General features: G+C 44.5%; 1 protein-coding gene across 3 annotated transcripts in view; it reads left to right on the top strand.

Annotated features, from left to right (window-relative positions):
- Nucleotides 1-20920, top strand: part of LOC121581063 (E3 ubiquitin-protein ligase mib1) — an 85501-nt gene that overhangs the window by 11819 nt on the left and 52762 nt on the right. For all 3 annotated transcript variants that reach the window (XM_041896428.2, XM_041896427.2, XM_041896426.2), the window contains exons 5-12: nucleotides 1571-1637; nucleotides 2119-2323; nucleotides 2527-2713; nucleotides 5610-5754; nucleotides 5979-6112; nucleotides 7133-7240; nucleotides 7444-7641; nucleotides 8160-8311. In XM_041896428.2, coding sequence (XP_041752362.1) covers nucleotides 1571-1637; nucleotides 2119-2323; nucleotides 2527-2713; nucleotides 5610-5754; nucleotides 5979-6112; nucleotides 7133-7240; nucleotides 7444-7641; nucleotides 8160-8311 — 1196 coding nt within the window. The remainder of the gene's footprint in view (nucleotides 1-1570; nucleotides 1638-2118; nucleotides 2324-2526; nucleotides 2714-5609; nucleotides 5755-5978; nucleotides 6113-7132; nucleotides 7241-7443; nucleotides 7642-8159; nucleotides 8312-20920) is intronic.

The following is a 20920-nucleotide window of genomic DNA, read 5'->3' as shown; positions in this document are numbered from 1 at the left end:
AAAGCAAGGTTCTTAAACTTTTTCAGCCTGTGAACCAAATGAGAAATGATATGTTTTCCTGGGACCCATGCCCCCTTTTGGGGGGCCCTAAGCGAGATTTGGTTGGGGGGGGGCCCTCACCTCACGGGCAAAACATTTAGTGCCCCCCCCCATCCCCTTGACCGTGGAGAGAAATTGAAGTTTTATTTAATTTCCAGCAATTCTACCATTATGCGATGGAGCATAGAGAAAATGTTGCTGTTTTGATGCAAGTTTTCTGCAATTCTACACATTTTGCCTTGACTTATGCCATGTTAATATGATATCTTTGTGAGACTGAATAATAAAATAAATGTGGGCCCCCTGGAGGTTAAGGCCCCTGGGCACGTGCCCTGCATGCCCGGTCGGTGTTCGGCCAAGATTACAAGTTTAGATCGCTGGCTAGACTAACTTACCAAGCAATTTTGTTTTGTTTTGCTGACATGGCTAATTGAGTGACTGTCAGTGACTGACATAACAAGAGAAAAAGTGATGATGCACAACCACATTTCAAAATTGCACCTTGTGTATTCTACTATTCTAACTCAACAGTAAGCTGAAACTCAGACTGAGTTCCTAAAAATAAAAAGTTTATTACATTTTTTTACTCACTGGGTCGCGATCCATAATTCAAGAAGGGCTGAACTAAAGCATGGATTATATATGCTGCTCCCCCCAAAATAATGAAAAACCGAAGCCTTTGTGGTAAAAAAAAAATCAGTTATACGATGTCCCTTGATGTCCTGGTCATTGGTTAACCTTGCTGTTGGTGTTTCTATAATTTGTTACTTTTAACACTTTTTGTAACACGCTTTGAAGTTATTGGTAATAAGACTGCAAATGAGCGCTGTTGACAAAGTCAGACACTGCATTTTACAAAGTAGTTTAGTTCAAATAGCATTAAAAGGCCACAGTCTGGTCTCTTGGCTTCACACATTTAGCAAATACTATGTATTTCTCTCTTTTTCCTTTCCTCAACATGTTTTCCTTTTCCTTAGCTGTTTGTGCATAATGGCATCAAAAAGAGTGAAGTTTGTTGATTTCACACATCTATAAACATGGCTTGTATCCCAAATGGCACTTTATTCCCTTATAGTGCACTGCCTTGGACTAAAAGTGGTCAAAAGTAGTGCACTATACAGGGAATAGGGTGCCATTTGGGACAGAGCCACTGTTCGTGAACCCTGATGTGTCCCTTCATCTGTCAGAGGAGCGGGATGGATGTCTGCACTGCCGTGTAATCAGCACGGCTGCCCTCTAACTATGTCACAGTGGATGCACATCCACATCTGAGTCATCACAAATGATATGATGCAGTGCCTGCCCTGCCGAGCCAGAGCCAGAGCTTTGTAATGTAATGTTTCCATATCCTTCAGAGCCATGAGGGGTAATGCTATTGTTGCCACCCTTACCCTGCAGTAACTTTAACACAATGTCACTGCAGTAGTAAAGCAGTGGGATTTTACTCTGTCGCATTTTTCTGCTGCAGTTCTAATAGATTGAATCAAGTAGATAATTAGCTAATACTTTGTCCCACGCCTCTCCTTTTCAGTCGGATTTGAAATGTGTCCAGGATGCCAAAGGAGGCTCTTTCTACAGAGACCACTGCCCTGTTCTAGGTGAGTACAGTATTAGTAATCCGTGGCACTACACTACACCTACCGTCATTATTGCACCAATTTCTCCCCAGCACAGTGTTCTGCAGTGGAGTCCAAGGGCATCAGGAGCACGTCCCTGCAAGGCTGCTGTTACTGCTAATGTCCACTAGGTGGCAGCACCACACAGAAATTGACAGAACCAGGCTGCATGGAGACAGCCTGGGTGCAGTCACAGGTCACACTGGCACAGCATTCCCACAATCCCATCTCCTTGGCTGGGAAAATTATTCTCTTCTCTCAGATTTACCTGGGTTGTGTTAGGCACCCGATGCAGCACTGCAGAAACCAAATTAAGTGATCAGATAAGGCTCTCCAGTATCTGATTAGTCCACCCAATGTCTCTTAATGACACTAACCTAGATAAATAAAGGTTACATAGCATAAGGAATGTACCCCCCTAACTGTGTAACCAGGATGTATTCCCCCTGCCGTCTCTCCACAGGTGAGCAGAATGGCAACAGGAACCCAGGCGGTCTGCAGATTGGAGACCTGGTCAACATCGACCTGGACCTGGAGATAGTCCAGTCCTTGCAGCACGGCCACGGAGGCTGGACAGACGGCATGTTCGAGACCCTCACCACCACTGGTACCGTGTGTGGAATCGACGAGGACCACGACATTGTGGTGCAGTACCCCAGTGGGAACAGGTGAGCTCTACCAGTTCATGATTCAGACTAGTGCACAAGCATAGGGGTGTCATGTCAATCCAGTCATAACACAAGCAGCAACGTCTGTGTCATAAGAGTATGACACGGACTATTTGGCTTAATGAAAGATATTTATGACACTGTAATTTCCATGTCATAGAGGCCATCTCAAATAAAGTGTTAGCAACATTTCTGTGTTACAGGTGGACGTTCAACCCTGCGGTGCTGACCAAGGCCAACGTTGTGCGTAGTGGGGAAGGTGTTGCGGCAGGGGCGGAGGGCGGCAGCTCCCAGTTCCTGGTAGGAGACCTGGTCCAGATCTGCTACGACATCGACCGCATTAAGCTGCTGCAGAGAGGACACGGGGAGTGGGCCGAGGCAATGCTGCCTGTAAGACAGACACACACACACACACACCCCTTAAACCTCACAACTGGAGGGCCTATGCCATGGTGCCTATAAGAGACAAACACACTTTTAAAACGCTTACACTGACATTTTGTGTTTTTCTGACTAGGGTTTCAAATAAGCAATAAAAACTAAAAACCAGAACTTGCAGCATCAGTGGTCAAAAGGAAGTGTTTCCTTCATCAGCGTAAAGGCATTTTTCATTCCTCTCACCTCCCATGTAACAATGACCGTATCAATGGGGTGTAACGTTATGTAATGACTATGGCATAAACTAGGCTGTTGTGATTTTAGGCTGAAAGTCTGTAAATTGGCATAATCATGGATAGTCATTGCTTCCTCTCATCAAACTGTTACATCGCACTACAATGGTCCAACACTCCACTAAAACCAACACCCTCGGCAGCTAACGAGCCTTAAAACCCAGTGATAGGTACTTACTTTGATCACTACCCACTGATGGTGCTGCTCTCTGCCTGCCTGCCTGCTGCAGCCCCCTATAGACGGGTTAGCAGACAACGTTCGAAAACCATGCGCCTTCTTCAAAGGGGCAGAAGGCTGTGTTATGGTTCTGGATGGGCAGATAGCTAGCAACAATGACAAGAAACTAGTATGTGGGGAATCGTAAGTAGCTCGTTTGATCTTGTTCTTGATACCATGTCTTGTTTTGACTGTCACGTCTATGCTAATATGGCAAGAATTTGCTTGCTAGCAAACCAACAACTGTAACGATGTATTTGAGAGACTAGAGCTCATTGTGCAATTTTATGTTTTCAATGAATATTGGAGATTAAATATAATTGACAAGTTGTCAACAATCTAAGCCAACCCCGTGTGTTTTGCCCCATGGTTGCGCACACAATCGTTTTGTTCTAAACAGAACCATTATTTATTTTGTTCTGTAAAATAAAGTTCTGAACCAGTTCGAACCCAAAAAAGTACCGGCTTATATTGTTCCTTTCTGTTCCTTTTGAAACCTCAAGTCTTATTTGTATTAATTTTGTACATTTAGCTCAACATTAAATGACTTCACCAATCAGTGCGGATAGAGCAGCTTGCTATGGAGTGAGCAAGCTATAGTTGTTTACATGCATTGGACAGACAAGTGTAGGGCGACTGAAATTGTGCGTGTGGGGAGAGAGCGAGAGAGGAGAGGAGACTTGGCTTGAAGCGCTGGACATCTTGTTATGTGACAAGCATTATCTGAATTAGGCCCACAGAATTATAGCAACGGAGAAGTGGCTTCTATGGAGGAACTTTGAATGTCTTTGAACATCCGAGATTTGGCTTAACGTTGGACCAGAGCTAGCTAACAAGCTAACAAAGAGTTAATCCATTCTAATAAAAAAATCTGTCTCCCTAATTTCTGAATCACGCTTAACGTCAGTAGGCTACAGTAGCCTATACTTCGAGGGGGGGAGGGCCTACACACGCGCACACACTGGCAATGATTTCCAGCTGGCAGGCTGACACTGGAATACGTTTCTGAGTGACATTGAGGGCTTTGCATTTACTTTGTTGCGTTTTTTTGTGGGACTGAAAAACAAATGCCCAGAACCTAAAAGAACAAGTTGTTTTTCTACTCCAGTTGTCCAGTGTTGGTGATCGCTTCTTCTTGTTTTTAGCTGATAGGAGTGGAACCCGCTGTGGTCGTCAGCTGCAATAGCCCATCCGTGACAAGGACCGACGAGTTGTGCGTTCCGAGATGCTGTTCTCCACACCACTGTTGTATTGCGCCGTTATTTGACTCTTTGTGGGTCGCTTATTAGCTTGCACGATTCTTGCCATTCTCCTTCGACCTCTCATCAACAAGATGTTTTTGCCCACAAGAGTGCCGCTGACTGGATGTTTTTTGTCTGTTGCACGATTCTTGCTAAACCGTAGACACTGTGAAAAGCTCAGGAGGCCGGCCGGTTCTGAGATACTGGAACCGGCGTGTCTGGCACCGACGATCATACAACGCTCAAAGTTGCTTAGGTCACTTTGTTTTGCCCTTCCTAATGTTGAATTGAACTGTAACTAAATGCCTTGATGCCCGTCTGCCTGCTATATATAGCATGCCATGGCCACGGGACTCACTGTCTGTTGGCGCGAACCATTTTCGTGAACGGGGTGTATAATAAACTGGCCAGTCAGTGTATATTGCAATGTAGTGTTGGTCTGTTTCAATATTGACAATAGCATACTATGTAGAAAAAATCAGTGTGTCGGGCATGCATTCTATCTAGTATGCTGGAGACTGTGGATATTGGAACGTAGCCTTAGTCTTATCAAATAACCAGTGAGACAGCTACCAAATGCCTTTCATTACTCAACTCGTACGGCGTTTCAGTGGAACTATTTTCTGGTGTGTGTCCCTTGACGGACATCAATAAGGTCCCAGATAATTGGCTGTATAGATGAGAAATAAGTCCTGCTCTCGCTCAGCCGTTCAACTGCCCTTCCCTTTGAATGAATAATCAGAACAGTGCTTTAGTCTCATCTGTGATTATGCTTTCCTGTCATGTTTTTGGAAAGGAAGGACCGAGTCTTTCTTCCTGAAAGAGGAATGGATGGTTTTGTAGAAATTAGATGCACAGACACACGGCATCTCTTTCTGTTGTGTTCCATTTCTGGGGGGGATTTTGCCTGTGTTTTCTATACCTTTGTTATATTGCAGATAATTTACCCTCCCTGTGTTAGACACCAGAATGCTCAAAGGTGTTTCAGAATTACCTTCAATAATCTTTAGTACATATTTCTGAGAAAGCTCCATCACAGCACTGGTTTGTCTTCAAAGACAAACTAACAATGAATCTCTAACAATATGATGTGTTTATGCTCTTTGAGATTGTAATGAAACGCTATAGCAATGTAATGAATGTATTGTTTTCCTCAGACCCTGGGCAAGGTGGGCCGCGTGCAGCAGATCTACTCCGACAGCGACCTGAAGGTGGAGGTGTGCGGAACGTCATGGACCTACAACCCCGCTGCCGTCACCAAAGTGGCCCCCGCTGGCTCCGCTGTTTCCAACGCCTCCGGAGGTAGGCAGGACACACACACACACAGTCAGAACAGACACAATTACACATAGTGGGTGTTCGTGCACACATATATACACAGACCATAAACAAATATTTTTCTTCTAGCCCGTTTATAAGTGGGCATGCACATTCACTGACCACTCGTACACACCACACACATTCTTCACTCCTTGGATCTAGAGGATGAACTTGTAACGTTTTTCTCCATCTGTGTGTGTGTGTAGAGCGTCTTTCTCAGCTGCTGAAGAAGCTGTTTGAGACCCAGGAGTCTGGTGACATCAATGAGGAGCTGGTCAAAGCAGCAGCCAATGGCGACCTGGCCAAGGTGGAGGACATCCTCAAGAGACCTGACGTGGACGTAAGTGATCCCTGCATTCACAGCTTCAGGGTTTAGTTTAGTCCCAGGGAACTGTTTTTTCCCTAAGATATATTTATTGCAAATTGAGATTGCAAAAAAATGCTATTAAGAAAGACATTTCTCCAGGGCACAGTTAAACATTCAGAAAGATGTGCCCTTCTATACAGCACCATTTACTGCAGTCAGTAACACCCATTTACTGCACACCTCACATGTTAAAAACATTATGCTTCAGCCCAATGCAAGCATCCAGGGCATTGGAGTGCACTGCAGTGCTTGCTTCGTTCACTGTCTCGACATGGTGAATATACACCATGTATGGTCTAGGGTCAATTTTCCACGTGACTAGGAAAACTCTGGGACCAAGCTATAAGTGGGGCACAGAGTTTTTCCTGGTCAGGTGGCCACAGTCAGGAAAAACTCCTGTCCCTTGTGGTGATGTATCCTTACATCACCTGCCCCAAAGGAGAGCTGTCTGCACTCTCCTATTTCCTATTGCCTCAGAGAGCTGCTTAGTAGAGCGTCTTAGCCCCCCCCGCCCCTTCATTGGAAGCGTTCTGCAGCATTGTCTCAGCGGCTGTGTGTGTGTGTCAGTGCGGTGAGGGCTGGCCAGGTGCCCCGGTGCCTTTCAGTGGAATTATTGCTTAAAGCTCGGTGAGCTGTGCCAAGTCATCTGCCCGCCAGGACAAGACACGTTCTGTGACTCCCAAAGGAGCCTGCATTCATATTTATGCCCCAAGTATTGCAGTACTGCACTTGGCAATGAAATACACACACATTTGTATTTTGTTTGCCAGTGACAAGGCAGTGCACTGGTCCTCTGTAGCTCAGCTGGTAGAGCACGGCGCTTGTAACGCCAAGGTAGTGGGTTCGATCCCCGGGACCACCCATACACAAAACTGTATGCACGCATGACTGTAAGTCACTTTGGATAAAAGCGTCTGCTAAATGGCATATTATATTATATTATAAACAAAAAATACAAAAACACACTAACAGTGCTATATTGTGTGTTTGTAGGTGAATGGTCAGTGTGCTGGACACACAGCCATGCAGGCGGCCAGTCAGAACGGACACGTGGACGTCCTCAAGCTGCTGCTGAAACACAACGTGGACCTGGAGGCTGAGGTTTGTACATCCAACAGTCCCTCCTCAATACTATAGTCCCCTCTCAATACTGATATATATTTTTATGTACCCAGTCTACCTATACAGGTCTCACGTCATACTCTAAAAAGCTGTCCGTGTCAGTCATAGTTGGATGCTCACTGTGATGTAAACAGTGGAGACATTTGGTCAGTGTGTCGGTCTGTATATAATATCCCTCCCAGGACAAGGATGGAGACCGGGCGGTGCACCACGCGTCCTTCGGAGACGAGGGGTCTGTGATCGAAGTGCTGCAGAGGGGTGGGGCCGACCTGAACGCCAGGAACAAGCGCAGACAGACCCCCCTGCACATCGCTGTCAACAAGGGCCATCTGCAGGTGGTCAAGACCCTGCTGGACTTTGGCTGCCATCCCAGCCTCCAGGTAACCACTCGGAACACACACACACACGAGTGAGTACATGTATACATGAGTAGACAGACTCTGGTGTTTTTAGAGTCTTCAGCTGTAAACCGTGTACTCAGAAGGGAATTTCATGCTGGTGCGGTGGTGGCAGGTACATTTGCATTGATTTTGATTCACTCATAAATTGTACATCTTGTTTTCTTTTGGTCTGTGATAAATTGTGGTTGACCCTTAAATGATAAATGCTCTGTAGGGCATTGGATATTTCTACACAATTTGTCCCAGATTTTTAGCATGGAGTCTGGTTGGCTGTCGCGTCTGTGAATGCACAAACATTTAGGAGATTTTGCAGATACCTACTTTGGAGCACTGTCATGTATCCAATCTCTAACCAAATATTTGGGTGGCTCTCGCTGCACTCAAGGGTTTAGGTGAAATCTAAACTTCTTCACATGAACAGTATATACCTATTGTTAGTGACAATGGGGGTGGCGCAGGTGGTCATAGTGACGTTGGTATAATCTCGCCCCCTACAGGACTCGGAGGGTGACACGCCCCTACATGATGCCATCAGTAAGAAGAGAGACGACATGCTGTCTGTGCTGCTGGAGGCGGGAGCAGATGTCACCATCACCAACAACAACGGTTTCAACGCCCTGCACCACGCTGCCCTCCGAGGGAACCCCAGGTACGACCCTGATACTTACCTGGCCCTAACTGCCAAGCTAGGGCTGGTGATGAAAAAGATGGAAAGACTTGGGTCACTCAATGTGGAAATCTGCCTTTGGCGTCACTGGAAACCGAGTGAATGGAATGGGAGGCCCTGGCCTCCATACAGTTGGGTTTGTGGCTTGCCAAGTTGTGTTTCAAACTTGTTTTACTCTCATTGATTGCAAATGAACAAATTTAATGGTACTGCTAGTAAATGGATTATGACCACACTGAACTCCATATTACTTTTGAGGTTTATGTGTTTGTTTCTGACTGCTAGACTAGGCAAGCCTACAGCCTCTATCAGTAGTCTGCCTCCTCGTCCTTGGCCACGTTTATTTCTAGCTCCACCTGGTTGCTGCTGCTCCACTCTGTAGCGATGGGCTATTCTCGTCTCTCATACATGAGACACACATTAAGGCAGGTAGCTAAGAGAGACTACAATATACCGATCAGTTTGAGAATCCTGGGGTTTTGGACATAGACATCATGTTCTCTCTGGACTGGAGTAGAGTGTCCGCCACACACACACACACACACACACACACACACACACACACACTAGCAGCTGCCCTTGTGGCTGGGCTGTAGGTCTGGCTCGTGGTATGTGGTCTGGTCAGGGCCGGCTAGGGGACATAATCATTCCCCTTAGCTGACACACATTCCATTGGCACAGGGACAGAGGGAATTGGGGTCAGAGGACTCTGGCGCACCTGCTATTTCAGCCCACCATGCTATGTAATGTTTCTAAACCCAGAAATATATTAGTAAGAGTATTGTGGTAAATTGCGCAATTTCATAATTTTCGTGACCCGAGTCTTTTAACCAACATTTTATCAGATGAGAAAATGTTCAGCTGCCCCTTTAAGAGCGGGAGGTTACCGTGGTAATGGGGCCACTGAGTCGTGTGTGTGTGTGTGTGTGTGTGTGTGTGAGACACACCGACTAGTAGTAGACGGCGACTCTTCGCTTTCAATTGAAGCAGCAGACTCAAACTAACATTGAAAAGCAACTGAGCTTGTGAACAAAACAATGTAATAGCCAAGAAACACGAGGACCAAGTCTCACTTTATAGACTTTTGAGTAAATTAGACAAACTTTTATGCCTGTGAGCAGAGCCACCAAAAATGAATATATCAGCATTGAGAAGGGTGCAATTGCAGCCCGGTACACAGCAGGAGGGAGGCGGTGTCAAACTAGCTAGTACACAGCAGGCGGGGGCGACACCTTGTGCTAACTAGCAAGCCAGTTGGGGTGGTTCAGGAAGGAACCAATGGGATACTCGTGGGTGGGGGTCAGATGCAGGAATGCCCACATGCAGGAATGCCCCGAATTGCGGGCTGCAGTTGCACGCTATTGTCAGCACTTAACTCAGTGCGCATAGCTCCCCAGCCAGGCATTGTTGCTGCGTGAGGTGGGCTACAGGATTCTTATTTCTTTGTGCGATTAGCAGTTATGAAACAAAACGGCAGAAACTAGCACGTGCTCATACTTTGACTTTAATTTGCAAATGTGAATGTAATGCTCACACTGTAAATTGACCACCAGCCTACGTGGCTGGTGAAAGGACATTCCTACCCGCCAATATCTAAATCTACCCGCATTTGGCGGGTGGCGGGTGTTCATTTTATGACCTGATTCCCTCCGTCACCAGTGTGTAACAGTGCGAGTTGGACTGTACAGTGAAGGTGAATAGTGCTGGAGTCAGTATTTGTTGCCGGGCCTGTGTTGTTGTGACGTGCTGCCTTGCTTTCCACCCAACCTCTGTCCCCCTCGCCTTCAGAGAAACCAAGATGTATGTCGCTCTCTTCAATCTAGCCATTTACTTTTATTTCACGCTCAAGCTCCTCCACAATATTACAGAGAGAGAGAAAGATGGCCTTCTGGACTCTACCAAGTCTTAAACCCCTTGAAAAAGACGTCTCCCTTGGTTGAAGTGAAAGTATTTATTTTAGGAGTCTTTAAGTGCAGTGGCATTTGATTCCTGATAGAGTGCTTGGGACTGGGAGTAGGTTCTGACTGCAGTAGTAGTGTTGTATTCCTGAAAAGCACCCTAGGTGGTTGTCAGAAAGACAGAGTTTAGTGGCAGTCAGTGGCGATGCCAAACCCTTGAAAATAGGTTGTGAAATAAAATCCTTTCCCTCTAAATATCTGTTGGGTGGTGTGTGTTCAGTTGAAATGATTATTGTTCAGTGGTACATGACTCAAGCTTCTGTTCAGGCTATTTATGTTCAGTTATGGAAGAATACTTCCTGCCACAGGATGTTTGTGTATTGATTGTACATATAATACAAGTTGCACGTCTTGTGCATCATCTGGGATCAGAGAAAGAAATCTGACAATCCCTCCATGTCCACTAAATAGGCTACCCCTCAACCATATGTTCAGACAGTAATGGCGGCAGCCAGTGTGTGTGAGTGTGGTAGTGTCTTCCAGGTGTGGGTAAATGTTGTTGAGGATGAAAGGGGACACAGGAGGAGTTGAGGTGACAGATGAGTCTGGCATCTGGCAGTATGTGTGGAGTGGAGACCCAAACACGGAGACAAATTAACTCTACCAGCAGGGGCGCCTGCTAATGTGAGAGCTAAACTATATATCACCTCTATCATTACTCACACATACCTCGTCACGTTTTGTATGTGCTTGTGTGAGAGATGGAAAGGGAGAGAGGGATGAATAGAAAGGAAGAGAGATTGAAAGCAGATGGAAATGGTCGTGTCTCCATATAAAGCAACAGGTTTTGTGAGTCCGTTATTGCGTCTTTTACATTTAGTGTGTAATTTAGGCTACTTGGTCAATAAATTACACCCTTAAATTGTGTATGGAGGGTTAAGCTTGCATGTGCGTGTGTACGTACTGTGTGAGTGTGTTGTGTATGTCTACATGTGTGTGTTTACCGCTGCTTCTGCCCTTGACGGGGGGGACTGGTTCCTCTCAGCAGCTCTGGCTCTGTCTGGCTGCAAGGCTGGAAGGCGCTATCTTCTACAGCACTGTAAACAATACGATTAATAGCCCGTGAGTCATAAACAGTACAGGGCTCCAAACAGAGCAGGCCCTGCGGTGGCAGACTGCACTGCCACCCTTTTACACGCCTCTCACCGCTTTTAATACAGCTCTCAACATCCCCTTTAATGCTACAGTCTGGGATCTGGGAATCTGTTAAATTGTCAAGTAGCAGGGACCCTGTATTATAATACTTTTTTCAAACAGCAAAATGTAGCTTTAACTCACCAACAAACGGATAGGACACTCTGTATAGTACTAATTAACTCACCTGCTGGGTTACCAGGCGCACGCACCGTTGTGAAAAACAACCGTCATGATTGATGGTTCTCTGCCAGAACTAATAGAAACTAGAGAGAAGTTGTAACGGGTCATAATTACAGAAACAAATATTTATACAGAGGCCTGTAGAGAAGACTGCTGTGAAATGGTTGTGTTGGATGTTTGTTTGGTTTCTGGGATCGCTGCTGCTGCAGGGCAGACATTTCAGGAATTGCAATGAGGGTTTTACCATCCTGCCCTGACTGAAGTAGGTACTCTGAGATTAGCTTAATCTGACTGGGAGACAGTTGGGATTGAGACTGTTATGCTATGTACCTTATTACCAGGCTAGGTTCACCTCCAGGGTTGTTGTTTTTTTATCGAAAGGGGGCTTAGGTGGTGAGCGTGGCAGGGGGCGTGGCAATGAGCGTTGTCAGCCTGTCGGCGCGCCTAACTTTTGAGTACATTTTAGAGGCCCCCATCTTGATTGTCACTTTTTAAGACAATTTCCTGCTATCCCAAAAATGTATACATGGAGCTGAGACCTTTTTTTGCAATTCTACATTAGAGCTGAGAGAAATTTTCAGTTTTAAAACTAGTTTCCTATTATATGCATTTTGCCATGGCTAAGGCTGTGTTATTTTGCTCAAACATAATAACCAAATGAATACTGCTAAATTCAATGTTTTTGGAATGTTTTAATTCTCCCTGGCAGTCTAGCTTTTATTTTGGTCATAGTTAGTTCTTAAAGATTATATCCCCCAAAAATATTAGGGCTGTCCCTGACAAAAAAAAAGAAGTATTGGTCGACCGAAGGTCGTCTGTTCTTTCGACCAATCGATTGTTCAAGTATTTAAAACGTATATTTTTCCATATATACAGTGCCTTAAGGAAAGTATTCAGACCCCTTGACTTTTTCCATATTTTGTTAGGTTACAGCCTTATTCTAAAATTGATTAAATTGTATTTTTCCTCATCAATCTACACACAATACCCCATAATAACAAAGCAAAAACTGTTTTTAGAAATGTTTGCTGATTTATTAAAAATAAAAAACGGAATTATCACATTTATATAAGTATTCAGACCCTTTACTCAGTACTTTGTTGAAGCACCTTTGGCAGCGATTACAGCCTCGAGTCTTCTTGGATATGACGCCACAAACCTGGCACACCTGTATTTGGGGAGTTTCTTCCATTCTTCTCTGCAGACCCTCTCAAGCTCTGTCAGGTTGGATGGGTAGCGTTGTTGCACAGCTATTTTCAGGTCTCTCCAGAGATGTTCGATCGGGTCCAAGTCCGGGCTCTGGCTGGGCATCTCAAAGACATTCAGAGACTTGTCCCGAAGCCACTCCTGCGTTGTCTTGGCTGTGTGCTTAGGGTCGTGGTCCTGTTGGAAGGTGAAACTTCTCTCCAGTCTGAGGTCCTGAGCACTCTGGAGCAGATTTTCATCAAGGCTCTCTCTGTACTATGCGCCGTTCATCTTTGCCTCGATCTTCACTAGTCTCCCAGTCCCTGCCGCTGAAAAACATCCTCACAGCATGATGCTGCCACCACTATGCTTCACCGTAGGGATGGTGCCAGGTTTCCTCCAGACGTGACGTTTGGCATTCAGGCCAGTTCAATCTTGGTTTCATCAGACCAGAGAATCTTGTTCCTCATGGTCTGAGAGCGGGCTGTCATGTGCCTTTTACTGATGAGTGGCTTCCGTCTGGTCACTCTACCATAAAGGCCTGATTGGTGGAGTGCTGCAGAGATGGGATAACCTTCCAGAAGGACAACCATCTCCACAGAGGAACTCTAAAACTCTGTCAGTGTGACCGTCAGGTTCTTAGTCACCTCCCTGACCAAGACCCTTCTCCCCCGATTACTCAGTTTGGCCGGGCGGCCAGCTCTAGGAAGAGTCTTGGTGGTACCAAACTTCTTCCATTTAAGAATGATGGAGGCCACTGTGTTCTTGGGGACCTTCAATGCTGCAGAATTGTTTTGGTACCCTTCCCCAGATCCGTGCCTCAACACAATCCTGTCTCGGAGCTCTACAGCCAATTCCTTCGACCACATGGCTTGTTTTTTTTTTCCTCTGACATGCACTGTCAACTGTGGGACCTTATATACAGTGGGGGAAAAAAGTATTTCGTCAGCCACCAATTGTGCAAATACTTATTTTCCACCATAATTTGCAAATAAATTCATTAAAAATCCTACAATGTGATTTTCTGGAATTTCTTTTCTCAATTTGTCTGTCATAGTTGACGTGTACCTATAATGAAAATTACAGGCCTCTCTCATCTTTTTAAGTGGGAGAACTTGCACAATTGGTGGCTGACTAAATACTTTTTTCCCCACTGTCAACCGGTGTGTTCCTTTCTAAATCATGTCCAATCAATTGAATTTACCACAGGTGGACTCCAATCATGTTGTAGAAACATCTTAAAGATGATCAATGGAAACCGGATGCACCTGAGATCAATTTCGAGTCTCATAGCAAAGGGTCTGAATACTTAACTACCGTTCAAAAGTTTGGGGTCACTTAGAAATGTCCTTGTTTTCGAAAGAGAAGCTATTTTCTGTCCATTAAAATAACATCAAATTGATCAGAAATACAGTTTAGACATTGTTATTGTTGTAAATGGCTATTGTAGCTGGAAACGGCTGATTTTTAATGGAATGTCTACATAGGCATACAGAGGCCCATTATCAGCAACCATCAAGTCCTGTGTTCCAATGGCACGTTGTGTTTTCTAATCCAAGGTTATCATTTTAAAGTATGAAATATTCTGGGCCCTCAGTTTCCCTGCAGTGAGCTCGGGACAGACACAGCTGTAGGCTATTTGCTCACCGGCGCTGAGTCCCGCACCTCAAATTTTCTACTGCTTGAGCTCCCGTTCCTCTTATAGAATATTAACTCAAAAATATTGTAGAGGTCCTGCAACTAAATATAAACAGTACCAGCATCCAAAATGTGTACCGGAACCTATTTCAGTCCAAGTCAAGCACTGATCAGAAGTTATCAGGCGGGCCTATTTTATGACGTTTCCCCTCGATCAGAGCATGACATTTTTCACTTTCACGCTGAGTGGTTATCTAAAGGTTTTTCAGGTAGCCTATAGGCCTACTTCTATGTGTGTGCGTCCTTACTCAAAATTGACAGGAGCGCTCCAAACAAAAGACAATGACTAAATTGACAAAATTGAATGAAATAAACCAAAACTTGTTTCTTACAAGTGTAGCATAGGTTGTGCACTCTGCAAACAATGTGTCCACTCAGACAATGAGAACGGGAAGACTGGAATAATAATATTGATTGCATAAAAATAATTACCGTAACCAAAGCAACAGACATTGTAGAATAGAAGTTATAGGAATGAACGAGAAATGTACTACTGGTGAGATATGTAATGGGGAATTGATATACACTAACAATCAAGCGCAAACAATTCACACAATGAGGTTATGAAACAATGAATGCGCACAAATTGGCTGGAGAGAGACGTGCATTCTGGAGAGAGAAGTGCATTCTGGAGAGAGAAGTGCATTCTGGAGAGAGAAGTGCATTCTGGAGAGAGAAGTGCATTCTGGAGAGAGAAGTGCATTCTGGAGAGAGAAGTGCATTCTGGAGAGAGAAGCGCATTCTGGAGAGAGAAGCGCATTCTGGAGAGAGAAGCGCATTCTGGAGAGAGAAGCGCATTCTGGAGAGAGAAGCGCATTCTGGAGAGAGAAGTGCATTCTGGAGAGAGAAGTGCATTCTGGAGAGAGAAGTGCATTCTGGAGAGAGAAGCGCATTCTGGAGAGAGAAGTGCATTCTGGAGAGAGAAGCGCATTCTGAGAGAGAAGCGCATTCTGGAGAGAGAAGTGCATTCTGAGAGAGACGTGCATTCTGGAGAGAGAAGTGCATTCTGGAGAGAGACGTGCATTCTGGAGAGAGAAGCGCATTCTGGAGAGAGAAGCGCATTCTGGAGAGAGAAGTGCATTCTGGAGAGAGAAGCGCATTCTGGAGAGAGAAGCGCATTCTGGAGAGAGAAGCGCATTCTGGAGAGAGAAGCGCATTCTGGAGAGAGAAGCGCATTCTGGAGAGAGAAGTGCATTCTGGAGAGAGAAGCGCATTCTGGAGAGAGAAGTGCATTCTGGAGAGAGAAGTGCATTCTGGAGAGAGACGTGCATTCTGGAGAGAGACGTGCATTCTGGAGAGAGAAGTGCATTCTGGAGAGAGAAGCGCATTCTGGAGAGAGAAGCGCATTCTGGAGAGAGAAGCGCATTCTGGAGAGAAGCGCATTCTGGAGAGAGACGTGCATTCTGGAGAGAGACGTGCATTCTGGAGAGAGACGTGCATTCTGGAGAGAGAAGTGCATTCTGGAGAGAGAAGCGCATTCTGGAGAGAGAAGCGCATTCTGGAGAGAGAAGTGCATTCTGGAGAGAGAAGTGCATTCTGGAGAGAGAAGTGCATTCTGGAGAGAGAAGTGCATTGTGCATCTGGGTGCATGGTCAACACCCTCCATATGGAGCCTCTGACCACATTTTCGGATCAAGCATAAATTGGCTTTTAGTCTAGGCCTCCGCAATGACTTAGTTCACGGAGATGGGCGCAAATATATATATATATATATATATATATAGTACCAGTCAAAAGTTTAGACACACCTACTCATTCCAGGGTTTTTCTTTATTTTTTATATTTTCTAAATTGTAGAATAATAGTGAAGACATCAAAATTATGAAATAACACGTATGGAATCATGTAGTAACCAAAAAACTGTTAAACAAATCAAAATATATTTTATATTTGAGATTCTTCAAATAGCCACCCTTTGCCTTGATGACAGCTTTGCTATTTGAAGAATCTCAAATATAAAATATATTTTGATTTGTTTAACAGTTTTTTGGTTACTACATGATTCCATACGTGTTATTTCATAATTTTGATGTCGTCACTATTATTCTACAACAAAGAAAAACCCTGGAATGAGTAGGTGTGTCTAAACTTTTCACTGGTAGTGTATATATTTGTTACTGCTCGACTAAAACAATCTCGGTCGATCAGCAGCCTATCGACCCAACAATAGACCAGTCGACTAATTGGGGTCAGCCCTAAAAAATATATAGGTCCATTATATTTTCGACATACTTTATCTCCAGTTTTAGTCATTTTAAGTTTACACTGAATGTGTTTTTCCATCCTGAAAATATATAAAAACTTTACAATGTTTGGATTTAGGCAACACCGAATAAACACTTAGGCGGACTGCGCAAGGATTACAATGGCAGAAAAATCCCTGACCTCAAGGTGTAACAAGGCTACTCGTAGTTCAAGGACAAAGTATAACGTTTTGCTTTAAATGATGGTCTCGGACCATGACGTACAGTGGGGGAAAAAAGTATTTAGTCAGCCACCAATTGTGGAAGTTCTCCCACTTAAAAAGATGAGAGAGGCCTGTAATTTTCATCATAGGTACACGTCAACTATGACAGACAAAATGAGAGAAAAAAAATCCAGAAAATCACATTGTAGGATTTTTTATGAATTTATTTGCAAATTATGGTGGAAAATAAGTATTTGGTCAATAACAAAAAGTTTCTCAATACTTTGTTATATACCCTTTGTTGGCAATGACACAGGTCAAACGTTTTCTATAAGTCTTCACAAGGTTTTCACACACTGTTGCTGGTATTTTGGCCCATTCCTCCATGCAGATCTCCTCTAGAGCAGTGATGTTTTGGGGCTGTCGCTGGGCAACACAGACTTTCAACTCCCTCCAAAGATTTTCTATGGGGTTGAGATCTGGAGACTGGCTAGGCCACTCCAGGACCTTGAAATGCTTCTTACGAAGCCACTCCTTCATTGCCCGGGCGGTGTGTTTGGGATCATTGTCATGCTGAAAGACCCAGCCACGTTTCATCTTCAATGCCCTTGCTGATGGAAGGAGGTTTTCACTCAAAATCTCACGATACATGGCCCCATTCATTCTTTCCTTTACACGGATCAGTCGTCCTGGTCCCTTTGCAGAAAAACAGCCCCAAAGCATGATGTTTCCACCCCCATGCTTCACAGTAGGTATGGTGTTCTTTGGATGCAACTCGGCATTCTTTGTCCTCCAAACACGACGAGTTGAGTTTTTACCAAAAAGTTCTATTTTGGTTTCATCTGACCATATGACATTCTCCCAATCCTCTTCTGGATCATCCAAATGCACTCTAGCAAACTTCAGACGGGCCTGGACATGTACTGGCTTAAGCAGGGGGACACGTCTGGCACTGCAGGATTTGAGTCCCTGGCGGCGTAGTGTGTTACTGATGGTAGGCTTTGTTACTTTGGTCCCAGCTCTCTGCAGGTCATTCACTAGGTCCCCCCGTGTGGTTCTGGGATTTTTGCTCACCGTTCTTGTGATCATTTTGACCCCCACGGGGTGAGATTTTGCGTGGAGCCCCAGATCGAGGGAGATTATCAGTGGTCTTGTATGTCTTCCATTTCCTAATAATTGCTCCCACAGTTGATTTCTTCAAACCAAGCTGCTTACCTATTGCAGATTCAGTCTTCCCAGCCTGGTGCAGGTCTACTATTTTGTTTCTGGTGTCCTTTGACAGCTCTTTGGTCTTGGCCATAGTGGAGTTTGGAGTGTGACTGTTTGAGGTTGTGGACAGGTGTCTTTTATACTGATAACAAGTTCAAACAGGTGCCATTAATACAGGTAACGAGTGGAGGACAGAGGAGCCTCTTAAAGAAGAAGTTACAGGTCTGTGAGAGCCAGAAATCTTGCTTGTTTGTAGGTGACCAAATACTTATTTTCCACCATAATTTGCAAATAAATTCATAAAAAATCCTACAATGTGATTTTCTGGATTTAATTTTTCTCAATTTGTCTGTCATAGTTGACGTGTACCTATGATGAAAATTACAGACCTCTCTCATCTTTTTAAGTGGGAGAACTTGCACAATTGGTGGCTGACTAAATACTTTTTTCCCCCACTGTACATAAGATGATTAGAATCATGTACAGTGCTATGAAAAAGTATTTGCCACCTTTCTAATTTTCTCTACTTTTGCATATTTGTGATACTGAATGTTATGTTATCAGATCTTCAACCAAAACCTAATATTAGATAAAGGGAACATAAGTGAACAAATAACACAACAATTACATATTTATTTAATAAACAAAGTTATGCAACACCCAATTCCCCTGTGTGAAAAAGTAATTGCCCCCTTACACTCAATAACTGGCTGTGCCACCTTTAGCTGCAATGACTCCAACCAAATGCTTCCTGTAGTTGTTGATCAGTCTCTCAAGTCGCTGTGGAGGAATTTTGGCCCACTCTTCCATGCAGAACTGCTTTAACTCAGTGACGTGTGGGTTTTCAAGCATGATCCGCTCGTTTCAAGTCCTGCCACAACATCTCAATTGGGATTAGGTCTGGACTTTGACAAGGCCATTCCAAAACTTCCAATTTGTTGCATTTTAGCAATTTTCATGTAGACTTGATTGTGTGTTTTGGATCATTGTCTTGCTGCATGACCCAGCTGCGCTTCAGCTTCAGCTCACAGACGGATGGTCTGACATTCTCCTGTAGAATTCTCTGATACAGAGCAGAATTCATGGTTCCTTCTATTAAGGCAAGTCATCCAGGTCCTGAGGCAGCAAAGCATCCCCAAACCATCACACCACCAAATCAAATCAAATACAATTTTATTGGTCACATGCGCCGAATACAACAGGTGCAGACATTACAGTGAAATGCTTACTTACAGCCCTTAACCAACAGTGCATTTATTTTAAACAAAAAAAGTAAGAATAAAACAACAACAAAAAAAGTGTTGAGAAAAAAAGAGCAGAAGTAAAATAAAGTGACAGTAGGGAGGCTATATATACAGTAAAATAAAGTGACAGTAGGGAGGCTATATATACAGGGGGGTACCGTTGCAGAGTCAATGTGCGGGGGCACCGGCTAGTTGAGGTAGTTGAGGTAATATGTACATGTGGGTAGAGTTAAAGTGACTATGCATAAATACTTAACAGAGTAGCAGCAGCGTAAAAAGGATGGGGTGGGGGCAGTGCAAATAGTCCGGGTAGCCATTATTAGCTGTTCAGGAGTCTTATGGCTTGGGGGTAGAAGCTGTTGAGAAGTCTTTTGGACCTAGACTTGGCACTCCGGTACCGCTTGTCGCGGTAGCAGAGAGAACAGTCTATGACTAGGGTGTCTGGAGTCTTTGACAATTTTGAGGGCCTTCCTCTGACACCGCCTGGTATAGAGGTCCTGGATGGCAGGGAGCTTTGCCCCAGTGATGTACTGGGCCGTACGCACTACCCTCTGTAGTGCCTTGCGGTCAGAGGCCAAGCAGTTGCCATACCACCACCATGCTTGACCTTTGGTATGATGTTCTTACTGTGGAATGCAGAGTTTGGTTTTCGCCAGGCATTACTGGAACCATGTCGTCCAAAAAGTTATACTTTTGAATCATCTGTCCATAGAACGTTCTTCCAAGAGTCTTGATGATCATCCAGGTGCCTTTTGGCAAAACATTTTTGGACGAGATGGGTCCCATTATGCCTGGCTTTATTGTCCTTGAGAGGCTGCAGCTGAAAACTTTACCAAATGTTTTTATACTACTTGTGGTTATAATAGTATGATGGCACAGTTGCAATATCCACTCGATTACACCTGCTAACCTTCAGGTTTTTCATAGGCTTATATATTTTTTATTAATTTAACACGATTTCCCTTTTAGGTCACCATTTCATCCAGATGTTAGCCCATTTGAGTCATTTATATCCGTGGTTTTAGGGTGTGTGCAGTCACAGCTAAAGTACAGGTCAGATTGATATTAAACATGAAAGCCAAATGTGATGCAATGCTGTATGTGAGAGACAGAGAAAAGGAAAGAGGGAGGAGGAGGAAGAGGGGGGAAGATGCAGAGAAATGGTTTGATTTGATCTGCCTGCATGTACTGCGGCAGTGTGTGTCAGTCTGCGAGGGGTCTGCTCCTTGTGATTTGTGCGTTTTACCTCCCGTCCTCTGGAGCATCTGGCCCTTATCTCCCCCTCTTCTCGCCCACACACACAGGAAGCTGCTCCTAGGAGGGGGTCCGGAGCAGGCTTGCGTGTGTCCCATTCAGCACAACTGTGAGCAGTAGCTGGTCTGCTATTCCCCTGTCCCCTTCGCTCTCTTTAAAACGTTCCCTTAGATCTGCACTTTCAAACTGTTTTATGTGGCCCCACTGTGCTGCATTGGCTTGCCTCCCCACATCCCAACCCCTCAACACCAATTGTCTGTTGATATCATATCATCCTGTGCTAGTCAGTTGGAGGAGCTAGTTGTCGCGTGGCCCCTGG

This window comes from Coregonus clupeaformis, chromosome 14, assembly GCF_020615455.1.
Source record: "Coregonus clupeaformis isolate EN_2021a chromosome 14, ASM2061545v1, whole genome shotgun sequence".
Classification (NCBI taxonomy): Eukaryota; Metazoa; Chordata; class Actinopteri; order Salmoniformes; family Salmonidae; genus Coregonus; species Coregonus clupeaformis.
This window is presented reverse-complemented; position numbering and strand designations above follow the sequence as displayed.